Source organism: Stigmatopora nigra, chromosome 4, assembly GCF_051989575.1.
Source record: "Stigmatopora nigra isolate UIUO_SnigA chromosome 4, RoL_Snig_1.1, whole genome shotgun sequence".
Classification (NCBI taxonomy): Eukaryota; Metazoa; Chordata; class Actinopteri; order Syngnathiformes; family Syngnathidae; genus Stigmatopora; species Stigmatopora nigra.
Window position 1 is genome coordinate 14855840 of NC_135511.1, and position 12357 is coordinate 14868196.

Genomic DNA, 12357 nt, shown 5'->3' on the forward strand with positions numbered 1-12357 from the left:
TCGTTTGTGGTTAGTATACGTAAATCAGATGGTAGTTGAATATTTTTTAAGAGAAAGCAGAGTATGATTGCTATTAGTGGTGTGTATCATTTAGTTGAGTGCGCCCTCGTGTGGTGACTTTAAATATTTATTTGTTTGTGTCGGGCAGAGATGTTCAAGTCGTTTTTTTGACTAATAAATGTATCATTTATGTAGATTACAAATTGTCCAAAGCCTCATTGGGGCCTTTTAATGACATTTTTTAAATTATTTACATTTTATAGTTAGAAGAGGGGGAGAAACATTAGATATGTATGGGTCACCCTGAATTGATGGCCAGCCAGTCAGTTTGAATAATACAAGTTTCATTTATTTATTAAAAATAGGGAAAATGACGTTTGCAAAAATAATGGTGGTATTATCGTTGACTGTTTCAGAATTCTTCACAAGTGTGTTTGAGTTTTGTGCTTGCTACACATTTCTGACTCCATTATTAAAATAATGCATTATTATGTAAGGCAGTGATTTTCATATTTCATATTTTTCACGTTTAGCTTTCAAATCGTTCCAACTACTGCACCCAAAATTTAGCAATCTATTTTTCTTTGCAATTTTTCATCGGCTGTCTATGAAATGCGACCTAACTCGGCCACCGTAGTACGTAAACAACTTGCTAAAGATTAGCTTTTCAATCCTGTATGCCTGCTTTATCTTCAGTTCCTGGGGCACGACTATCACCTGGGTAGTATTCAAGTGTTGTGTTTATACTTCGGATGGTTTTAACTTAAAACCAACCAGTGTGTTTTCTACTAAAGTCTTTCATAGTCGTAGCCAAACATTTGGCATATTTTGAAAGCAACACTCTTTCGATCAAGCTAATTTGTTAGCATTCAACAACCGGCAGGCAGGCAGGCTAACGCTAAGGCTAAAGCTAACGCGATGTCTTCCAGGAAAACTCTCAAACTAATATGCGCTTTTGCCACTGGTTCAGCCGCTGTGGCTTTAGTGGCCGCCGCCGACTCTCGCGGCTATTTCGGCCAAAATAGAAGCGAGACGGCCGTACGCTTATCCCGACTGTCCGTGCTCGAAGCCGCACAGCCAGCATGGACGGCGGCCAGCATCACACCAGTCCCGACGGGGCACTCGTGGGACACCAACTGGGACAAGTAAGATAATAATATCTGATGTTTTATCCTAATATATATTGTGTATCTGTCAATACTGTGGATGCCTATGTCATTTAATGTTTAAATGTTTATCGAGGTGTCAGAAATGAACCAAAACTACGAGAATGAAAAAGTAACTTGGACGTTTGGTCGCCGCTCTTTTCGTCGCCGGTCAAATGTACTTAGATATTAAACAGTACTTGGATACTCAACTTCATCATCAATGTAATGCACCCGTGTAGGACAAAAATAAAATAAAAATCGGGTCAAATAGACATTTACAAATGTGAAACGCCAATACATGACATCTGCCATATGTTGACACAACAATCAATCTGGATCAATATATTCATTTGTTAAGCACAATGAAATCTAAGCTGATTATAGTGTCAATATTTCCTTCTTGATAAAGAACAAAATAACACTTGTGATGCTAAATGTATCCTGCTTTGCAGGAGAGACCATTCTAGCCTTTCCAATGGCAAAAAAAAGGAGAGTACGACGGAAGATCCCAGCTCGGAGCAGGACAACGGCAAACCCAAAGCCACGCGCAACATTCTTCTCATCCGCCATTCCCAGTACAACCTGAGCGGGAGCAGCGATAAAGAGCGCATCCTTACCCCTTTGGGTATGTCTCTTTGCGTCATAATCCTTTTTTGGGTTTCGATGAAGCAAATATCCACAATTGCTGTAAGTCATTTCCTATTCTTACGGCCCATTGTTGTGTTTCCTCAGGCCGAGAGCAGGCGGAGTTGACGGGTCATCGCCTTGCGGCCTTGGGATTGAAATATGATGTCCTAGTCCACTCCAGTATGTCCAGAGCCACAGAGACGGCACACATCATCAGCAAACACCTTCCAGGTATCGTTGTAGCTTTTTAGATGAAGGGTGTCAGATTCGGGTTGGTTCGCCGGCCGCTTTAACGTCAACTGGATTTCACGTGGGCCATTTTAGATATAATATTTAGTTTTTTTTTTATTTATAAAAGGATTAAAATAACTGGATTAAAAGCCCTAAATATTCAGTTTATTATATATCTGAAACAATGTTTATTTTAGCTTTTTTTTTAAATATATTTTTAGATTTTACATAATCAATTTTATTGGTTTAAGAATGACAATTATTTATTTAAAAGAGGGAAAATCAGAAAATTTAATACACATCTATACTCCATCTTAATTTGGCTGGATCATTTTAAATATTATATTTTGATTTATTTTTAAATAAATGGATTAAAGGAACTGGATCAAAAACCCTGAATATTCAGTTTTTTTATAGATGTAAAACAATGTTTATTCAAGTTTTTTTAAATATATTTTTAGATTTTACAAAATTATTTTTGAACTAAAAAAAGAAAAAAGGATTGAAAAATGACAATTCTTAATTTAAAAGGGGGAAAATCAGGAAATTTAAAATACATCTAGACTCTTTATTTTAATCTGATCCTAAAACAGAAAGTCTGCCCTCGTGATTCGTTTTCTCGGGCCTCACAAAATGATGCGGCGGCGCAGATTTGGCCCTCGGACCACCACTTTGACACGTGTTCTAGATAATGGTCACGATCAATGTGGATGCCATTTGACAATTGGTTCAGCTCATCTTGTGTTTTTCAGGCGTGGAGCTTTTGAGTTGCGACTTGCTCCGAGAGGGCGCCCCCATTGAGCCCGTCCCACCCGTCACTCATTGGAAGCCGGACGCTGTGGTGAGAATTAAAATTGCCCTCTCTTGTGCGACTTTTACATTACCAAAGAACACACCCGTCATATAATATGTCACTGTCGCTTTCACCCGACCGTCCTCTAGCAGTACCACGAAGACGGGGCACGCATCGAAGCAGCCTTCCGACGCTACATCCACCGGGCGGAACCCAAGCAGAAGGAGGACAGCTACGAGATCATCGTGTGTCACGCCAACGTCATCCGCTATTTCGTCTGCCGGTTTGTACTCCTCTTAATCCAAATTCTTAGCAAGAACAATGTTGCTGGCAAAATTCCATCCTCAAATTTGTTAGCCAACAATTGCATTAGTTGTTGCAGCCTTGATATACAACATGGGTGTCAAAGTGGCGGCCCGGGGGCCAAATCTGGCCCGCCGCATCATTTTGTGCGGCCCGAGAAAGTAAATGATGAGTGCCGACTTTCTGTTTTAGGATCAAATTAAAATGAAGAGTATAGACTATAGATGTACATCAAATTTCCTGATTCTCCCCCTTTTAAATGAAAAATTTAAATTTTTTAAAGGATTTTTTTCAGTTTTTAGTTCAAAAATATTTTTGTAAAATCTAAAAATAGATTTAAAAAAAGCTAAAATAAGCATTGCTTTAGATCTATAAAAACGGAATATTCGGGGATTTTGATACAATTCTTTTAATCCATTTATAAAAAAAATCTCTTATCTAAAATGGTTCGGCCAAATTAAGATAAAGAGTAAATATTTGTTAAATTTCCTGATTTTTCCCACTTTTAAATCAATAATTGTCATTTTTAATATTTTTTTTTCTGTGTTTTTAGTTCAAAAATATTTTTGAAAAATCTAAAAATATATTTAAAAAAAGCTAAAATAAACATTGTTTTAGATTTATCAAAAATAGAATGTTCAGGGATTTTAATCCAATTCTTATAATCAATTTATATAAAAAAAATCTAAATATTACATTGAAAATGGTCCGTTAATGCGGACCGGGAACCAACTCCAATTTTGACACCCCTGATACAATGTTTTAAGATATCACTTTTTTTAGGAGTGTGTATCCCACTAATTAATTTTTTTATGTGTTTTTGTTTGTTTTCATCAGGGCCCTGCAGTTTCCACCTGAAGGCTGGTTACGTATGGGGTTAAACAATGGCAGCATCACATGGCTCACCATTCGTCCTAGTGGCCGAGTGGCCCTAAGAACTCTGGGAGATGCAGGATTCATGCCCCCAGATAAACTAACGCGAACCTGATCGGCCGACATGATAATCCTTCCGGAATCGTAGTTGGGATGACGGACTGGTCTGCAGGGGTCAGTGATAATGAGTTTTCTCCTCAAGTGTCTTTCGTCTCACGTCCAAAGGTTTGTTTAATTGGCACGGGGGGCTTGGGTGGGTGATAAAATTATCATTGCGTCCACAGCCAACAACAGATTGTCATTCAGGATTTTTATATGAGAGAAGTTCCTAACCAAAAAAAAGTTAGTGTAAGTGTTAATATGAATAGGATAGGAAGGAAGACTTGTTTCCAGAAGAGAAAATAGGATTGACTGTACAGATTGATTGGTCTGTTGTTAAAATCATTTCAAAAGTAGTCCATTTGTAAGTGCTTTGCGATATCGTCAGCCATCTTTATGTGGTGTCAGCATTCAGTCCAGCCTGGAAAAAAAAGCACTTAGCAAGTATTTGTACTGTTTTGAGCCATGTCTGCTGCACCTTTTATTATCAATAAAGGTGACAAAAAACACTTGTCCGAGTTATGATTTATTAAGAGCCATAGCATATCTATATGACAAGGAAATGCGAGAGAGGAATTTGTGCTAGAATAACCACTTTAGCGTTTGTATGTTTGCACTGGGGTTTTAAGGTTTTGTTTTTCTTTCGTTTGGTAGTGTGGCATCAATTTAATGAGTTGATAAATACAAAACGGCATAGTAAAGTAAAGCTTTTTTTCTTTGAAAATAACGACATAGTATAGTAAGGCTTAAAAAAATGACATAGTATAGTAAGGCTTCTTTGCTAACAAATGACTTAGTATAATATGGCACTGTGGCGTAGAGGTTAACTCATTTGTCTCTCGTCTAGGTGGTCCTGGTTCAAATCCCGGTTGGGACACATTTTCACTTAGTTGTTTCTGTGTATTTGTAGTCAAGATACTCAAATGACTACTAAGGAAAGTATAGCTACTTGGTGGCGCAGAGGTTAGTGCACCGGACTCCCATCGGGGAGACCCGGGTTCGCTTCCCGCTGTCGACATTTGGTTGATCACCAAACCATGGAGTTCAGTAAATGGAATAAGAAGAAGAGAAAAAAAATAACTTTTTAATTTTTATTAAACACTTAGTCATACTTTTCAGCAAAAGGTTATATTCCGAACTGCCTTCGGCAGTTCGGAAGACACTTGATGGACCTGTATGTGCGAAAGGCGTTCTCGGGTCGGCCTTCGGCCGACCCTCGACCGCTTGCTTGGTCAGTGAACCGCCGACACCGGGAAGCGAACTCACGTTCTCTCGGTGCAAAGGCGAGTGTGCAACCCACTACACCAACTCGTGCCCCACTTATACATGGGTGTTGAAACGTTTTATCCAAGGAAATGGGGTGAAACACTTAGTCATTTTTTTGTTAAAATGTTTCATCCACCAGTGAAGACTTATACACTTAAACACTTAGGCATTAGAACTTATTCTTTTAACTGAATAATATTTGGAAAATCTTTGCAGGCACCGGGATTTGAACCCAGGACCACAGTGGTGGCAGACTGATGACTTAACCACTGGGCCACCACCCTGTGGGAGAAAGGAGTAGTACTTGTACTTTTACCTCATTCATTTACCTGAATAATATTTGGAAAATCTTTGCAGGCACCGGGATTTGAACCCAGGACCACAGAGATGGCAGACTGATGACTTAGCCACTGGGCCACCACTCTGTGAGAGAAGGTAGTAATACTTTTACTTTTATCTAATTCATTAACCTGAATAATATTTGGAAAATCTTTGCAGGCACCGGGATTTGAACCCAGGACCACAGAGGTGGCATACTGATGACTTAGCCACTGGGCCACCACTCTGTGAGAGAAGGTAGTAATACTTATACTTTTATCTCATTCATTTACCTGAATAATATATTGGGAAAATATTAGCAGGCACCGGGATTTGAACCCAGGACCACAGAGGTGGAAGACTGATGACTTAGCCACTGGGCCACCATTCTGTGAGAGAAAGGAGTAGTACTTGTACTTTTACCTCATTCATTTACCTGAATAATATTTAGAAAATCTTTGCAGGCACCGGGATTTGAACCCAGGACCACAGAGGTGGCAGACTGATGACTTAGCCACTGGTCCACCACCCTGTAAGAGAAAGTAGTAATACTTATACTTTTATCTCATGCATTTACCTGAATAATATTTGGAAAATCTTTGCAGGCACTGGGATTTGGACCCAGGACCACAGAGATGGCAGACTGATGACTTAACCACTGGGCCACCACCCTGTTGGAGAAAGGAGTAGCACTTGTACTTTTACCTCAATCGTTGACCTGAATAATATATTGGGAAAATCTTTGCAGGCACTTGGATTTGAACCCAAGACCAGTGAAGTGGGAAACTGATGACTTAACCATTGGGCCACCACTCTTCAAGATTAAATAGTAGTATTTGTTGTTTTGTCTCTTTTCATTCCCAGAATCATACTTAGTACTTTGTGGTACCTTTCAGTGGGTAAAGTTAGCATGATTTGAACCCAGGTTTTTTCTTCTTATTCCAATTTCTTCAAAAATCGACATAGTATAGTAAGGCTTTTTTCCTCAAAAATCGACATAGTATAGTAAGGCTTTTTTCTTCAGAAATCGACATAGTATAGTAAGGCTTTTTTCTTCAAAAAACGCCATAATATAGTAAGGCTTTTTTCTTCAAAAATCGACATAGTATAGTAAGGCCTTTTTCTTCAAAAATCGACATAGTATAGTAAGGCTTTTTTCTTCAAAAAACGACATAGTATAGTAAGGCTTTTTTCTTCAAAAAACGACATAGTATAGTAAGGCTTTTTTCTTCAAAAATCGACATAGTATAGTAAGGCTTTTTTCTTCAAAAAACGACATAGTATAGTAAGGCTTTTTTCTTCAAAAAACGACATAGAATAGTAAGGCTTTTTTCTTCAAAAAACGACATAGTATAGTAAGGCTTTTTTCTTCAAAAATCGACATAGTATAGTAAGGCTTTTTTCTTCAAAAAACGACATAGTATAGTAAGGCTTTTTTCTTCAAAAAACGACATAGAATAGTAAGGCATTTTTCTTCAAAAAACGACATAGTATAGTAAGGCTTTTTTCTTCAAAAAACGACATAGTATAGTAAGGCTTTTTTCTTCAAAAATCGACATAGTATAGTAAGGCTTTTTTCTTCAAAAAACGACATAGTATAGTAAGGCTTTTTTCTTCAAAAAACGCCATAATATAGTAAGGCTTTTTTCTTCAAAAATCGACATAGTATAGTAAGGCCTTTTTCTTCAAAAATCGACATAGTATAGTAAGGCTTTTTTCTTCAAAAAACGACATAGTATAGTAAGGCTTTTTTCTTCAAAAAACGACATAGTATAGTAAGGCTTTTTTCTTCAAAAAACGACATAGTATAGTGAGGCTTTTTTCTTCAAAAATCGACATAGTATAGTAAGGCTTTTTTCTTCAAAAAACGACATAGTATAGTAAGGCTTTTTTCTTCAAAAAACGCCATAATATAGTAAGGCTTTTTTCTTCAAAAATCGACATAGTATAGTAAGGCCTTTTTCTTCAAAAATCGACATAGTATAGTAAGGCTTTTTTCTTCAAAAAACGACATAGTATAGTAAGGCTTTTTTCTTCAAAAAACGACATAGTATAGTAAGGCTTTTTTCTTCAAAAAAGGACATAGTATAGTAAGGCTTTTTATCGCAAAAAAACGACATAGTATAGTAAGGCTTTTTATCGCAAAAAAAACGACATAGTATAGTAAGGCTTTTTATCGCAAAAAAACGACATAGTATAGTAAGGCTTTTTATCGCAAAAAAAACGACATAGTATAGTAAGGCTTTTTATCGCAAAAAAACGACATAGTATAGTAAGGCTTTTTTCTTCAAAAAACGACATAGTATAGTAAGCCTTTTTTCTTCAAAAAACGACATAGTATAGTAAGGCTTTTTATCGCAAAAAAACGACATAGTATAGTAAGGTTTTTTATCGCAAAAAAACAACATAGTATAGTAAGGCTTTTTATCGCAAAAAAAACGACATAGTATAGTAAGGCTTTTTATCGCAAAAAAACGACATAGTATAGTAAGGCTTTTTATCGCAAAAGAACGACATAGTATAGTAAGGCTTTTTTCTTCAAAAAACGACATAGTATAGTAAGGCTTTTTTCTTCAAAAAACGACATAGTATAGTAAGGCTTTTTTCTTCAACAAACGACATAGTATAGTAAAGCTTTTTATCGCAAAAAAAACGACATAGTATAGTAAGGCTTTTTTCTTAAAAAACGACATAGTATAGTAAGGCTTTTTTCTTAAAAAACGACATAGTATAGTAAGGCTTTTTATCGCAAAAAAAAACGACATAGTATAGTAAGGCTTTTTTCTTCAAAAAACGACATAGTATAGTAAGGCTTTTTTCTTCAAAAAACGACATAGTATAGTAAGGCTTTTTTCTTCAAAAAAACGACATAGTATAGTAAGGCTTTTTTCTTCAAAAAACGACATAGTATAGTAAGGCTTTTTATCGGAAAAAAACGACTTAGTATAGTAAGGCTTTTTATCGCAAAAAAACGACATAGTATAGTAAGGCTTTTTATCGCAAAAAAACGACATAGTATAGTAAGGCTTTTTATCGCAAAAGAACGACATAGTATAGTAAGGCTTTTTTCTTCAAAAAACGACATAGTATAGTAAGGCTTTTTTCTTCAAAAAAACGACATAGTATAGTAAGGCTTTTTTCTTCAAAAAACGACATAGTATAGTAAGGCTTTTTATCGCAAAAAACGACATAGTATAGTAAGGCTTTTTATCGCAAAAAAACGACATAGTATAGTAAGGCTTTTTATCGCAAAAAAACGACATAGTATAGTGAGGCTTTTTTCTTCAAAAAACGACATAGTATAGTAAGGCTTTTTTCTTCAAAAAACGACATAGTATAGTAAGGCTTTTTATCGCAAAAAAACGACATAGTATAGTAAGGCTTTTTTCTTCAAAAAACGACATAGTATAGTAAGGCTTTTTTCTTCAAAAAAACGACATAGTATAGTAAGGCTTTTTTCTTCAAAAAACGACATAGTATAGTAAGGCTTTTTATCGGAAAAAAACGACTTAGTATAGTAAGGCTTTTTATCGCAAAAAAACGACATAGTATAGTAAGGCTTTTTATCGCAAAAAAACGACATAGTATAGTAAGGCTTTTTATCGCAAAAGAACGACATAGTATAGTAAGGCTTTTTTCTTCAAAAAACGACATAGTATAGTAAGGCTTTTTTCTTCAAAAAAACGACATAGTATAGTAAGGCTTTTTTCTTCAAAAAACGACATAGTATAGTAAGGCTTTTTTCTTCAAAAAACGACATAGTATAGTAAGGCTTTTTTCTTCAAAAAACGACATAGTATAGTAAGGCTTTTTATCGCAAAAAAACGACATAGTATAGTAAGGCTATTTATCGCAAAAAAACGACATAGTATAGTAAGGCTTTTTATCGCAAAAAAACGACATAGTATAGTAAGGCTTTTTTCTTCAAAAAACGACATAGTATAGTAAGGCTTTTTTCTTCAAAAATGACATAGTATAGTAAGTCTTTTTTTTCAAAAAAACGACATAGTATAGTAAGGCTTTTTTCTTCAAAAAATGACATAGTATAGTAAGGCTTTTTTCTTCAAAAAACGACATAGTATAGTAAGGCTTTTTATCGCAAAAAAACGACATAGTATAGTAAGGCTTTTTATCGCAAAAAAACGACATAGTATAGTAAGGCTTTTTATCGCAAAAGAACGACATAGTATAGTAAGGCTTTTTTCTTCAAAAAACGACATAGTATAGTAAGGCTTTTTTCTTCAAAAAACGACATAGTATAGTAAGGCTTTTTTCTTCAACAAACGACATAGTATAGTAAAGCTTTTTATCGCAAAAAAAACGACATAGTATAGTAAGGCTTTTTTCTTAAAAAACGACATAGTATAGTAAGGCTTTTTTCTTAAAAAACGACATAGTATAGTAAGGCTTTTTATCGCAAAAAAAAACGACATAGTATAGTAAGGCTTTTTTCTTCAAAAAACGACATAGTATAGTAAGGCTTTTTTCTTCAAAAAACGACATAGTATAGTAAGGCTTTTTTCTTCAAAAAAACGACATAGTATAGTAAGGCTTTTTTCTTCAAAAAACGACATAGTATAGTAAGGCTTTTTATCGGAAAAAAACGACTTAGTATAGTAAGGCTTTTTATCGCAAAAAAACGACATAGTATAGTAAGGCTTTTTATCGCAAAAAAACGACATAGTATAGTAAGGCTTTTTATCGCAAAAGAACGACATAGTATAGTAAGGCTTTTTTCTTCAAAAAACGACATAGTATAGTAAGGCTTTTTTCTTCAAAAAAACGACATAGTATAGTAAGGCTTTTTTCTTCAAAAAACGACATAGTATAGTAAGGCTTTTTATCGCAAAAAACGACATAGTATAGTAAGGCTTTTTATCGCAAAAAAACGACATAGTATAGTAAGGCTTTTTATCGCAAAAAAACGACATAGTATAGTGAGGCTTTTTTCTTCAAAAAACGACATAGTATAGTAAGGCTTTTTTCTTCAAAAAACGACATAGTATAGTAAGGCTTTTTATCGCAAAAAAACGACATAGTATAGTAAGGCTTTTTTCTTCAAAAAACGACATAGTATAGTAAGGCTTTTTTCTTCAAAAAAACGACATAGTATAGTAAGGCTTTTTTCTTCAAAAAACGACATAGTATAGTAAGGCTTTTTATCGGAAAAAAACGACTTAGTATAGTAAGGCTTTTTATCGCAAAAAAACGACATAGTATAGTAAGGCTTTTTATCGCAAAAAAACGACATAGTATAGTAAGGCTTTTTATCGCAAAAGAACGACATAGTATAGTAAGGCTTTTTTCTTCAAAAAACGACATAGTATAGTAAGGCTTTTTTCTTCAAAAAACGACATAGTATAGTAAGGCTTTTTTCTTCAAAAAAACGACATAGTATAGTAAGGCTTTTTTCTTCAAAAAACGACATAGTATAGTAAGGCTTTTTATCGCAAAAAACGACATAGTATAGTAAGGCTTTTTATCGCAAAAAAACGACATAGTATAGTAAGGCTTTTTATCGCAAAAAAACGACATAGTATAGTGAGGCTTTTTTCTTCAAAAAACGACATAGTATAGTAAGGCTTTTTTCTTCAAAAAACGACATAGTATAGTAAGGCTTTTTATCGCAAAAAAACGACATAGTATAGTAAGGCTTTTTTCTTCAAAAAACGACATAGTATAGTAAGGCTTTTTTCTTCAAAAAAACGACATAGTATAGTAAGGCTTTTTTCTTCAAAAAACGACATAGTATAGTAAGGCTTTTTATCGGAAAAAAACGACTTAGTATAGTAAGGCTTTTTATCGCAAAAAAACGACATAGTATAGTAAGGCTTTTTATCGCAAAAAAACGACATAGTATAGTAAGGCTTTTTATCGCAAAAGAACGACATAGTATAGTAAGGCTTTTTTCTTCAAAAAACGACATAGTATAGTAAGGCTTTTTTCTTCAAAAAAACGACATAGTATAGTAAGGCTTTTTTCTTCAAAAAACGACATAGTATAGTAAGGCTTTTTTCTTCAAAAAACGACATAGTATAGTAAGGCTTTTTTCTTCAAAAAACGACATAGTATAGTAAGGCTTTTTATCGCAAAAAAACGACATAGTATAGTAAGGCTATTTATCGCAAAAAAACGACATAGTATAGTAAGGCTTTTTATCGCAAAAAAACGACATAGTATAGTAAGGCTTTTTTCTTCAAAAAACGACATAGTATAGTAAGGCTTTTTTCTTCAAAAATGACATAGTATAGTAAGTCTTTTTTTTCAAAAAAACGACATAGTATAGTAAGGCTTTTTTCTTCAAAAAATGACATAGTATAGTAAGGCTTTTTTCTTCAAAAAACGACATAGTATAGTAAGGCTTTTTATCGCAAAAAAACGACATAGTATAGTAAGGCTTTTTATCGCAAAAAAACGACATAGTATAGTAAGGCTTTTTATCGCAAAAAAACGACATAGTATAGTAAGGCTTTTTATAGCAAAAAAAAACGACATAGTATATATAGTAAGGCTTTTCTCTAAAAACGACATAGTATAGTAAGGCTTTTTATCGCAAAAACGACATAGTATAGTAAGGCTTTTTTCTATCGTAAGAAAAGCCTTACTATAGATGGTCTGTAGTCCCTTCAGGGTTTGCCCATAGTTGACTGGGATAGGTGACAGCACCCCTGCAACAAAAACACAAGAAGGATCAAAAAC

General features: G+C 34.6%; 1 protein-coding gene and 1 long non-coding RNA gene across 2 annotated transcripts; both read left to right on the forward strand.

Moving 5' to 3' along the window:
• The first annotated feature begins 630 nt into the window (after positions 1-630).
• LOC144195455 (serine/threonine-protein phosphatase PGAM5, mitochondrial-like) lies at positions 631-4586 on the forward strand. Its single transcript, XM_077715110.1, has 6 exons — positions 631-1145; positions 1601-1773; positions 1881-2011; positions 2740-2847; positions 2949-3082; positions 3940-4586. Exons 1-6 carry the CDS (start codon positions 919-921, stop codon positions 4088-4090), a joined length of 924 nt encoding a protein of 307 aa, XP_077571236.1. The 5' UTR covers positions 631-918; the 3' UTR covers positions 4091-4586.
• A 1250-nt stretch (positions 4587-5836) lies between these two features.
• Positions 5837-6646, forward strand: LOC144195983 (uncharacterized). Its single transcript, XR_013326191.1, has 4 exons — positions 5837-5916; positions 5982-6049; positions 6123-6190; positions 6264-6646. It is a non-coding gene; the product is annotated as an uncharacterized LOC144195983 (long non-coding RNA).
• The last annotated feature ends 5711 nt before the right edge of the window (positions 6647-12357 follow it).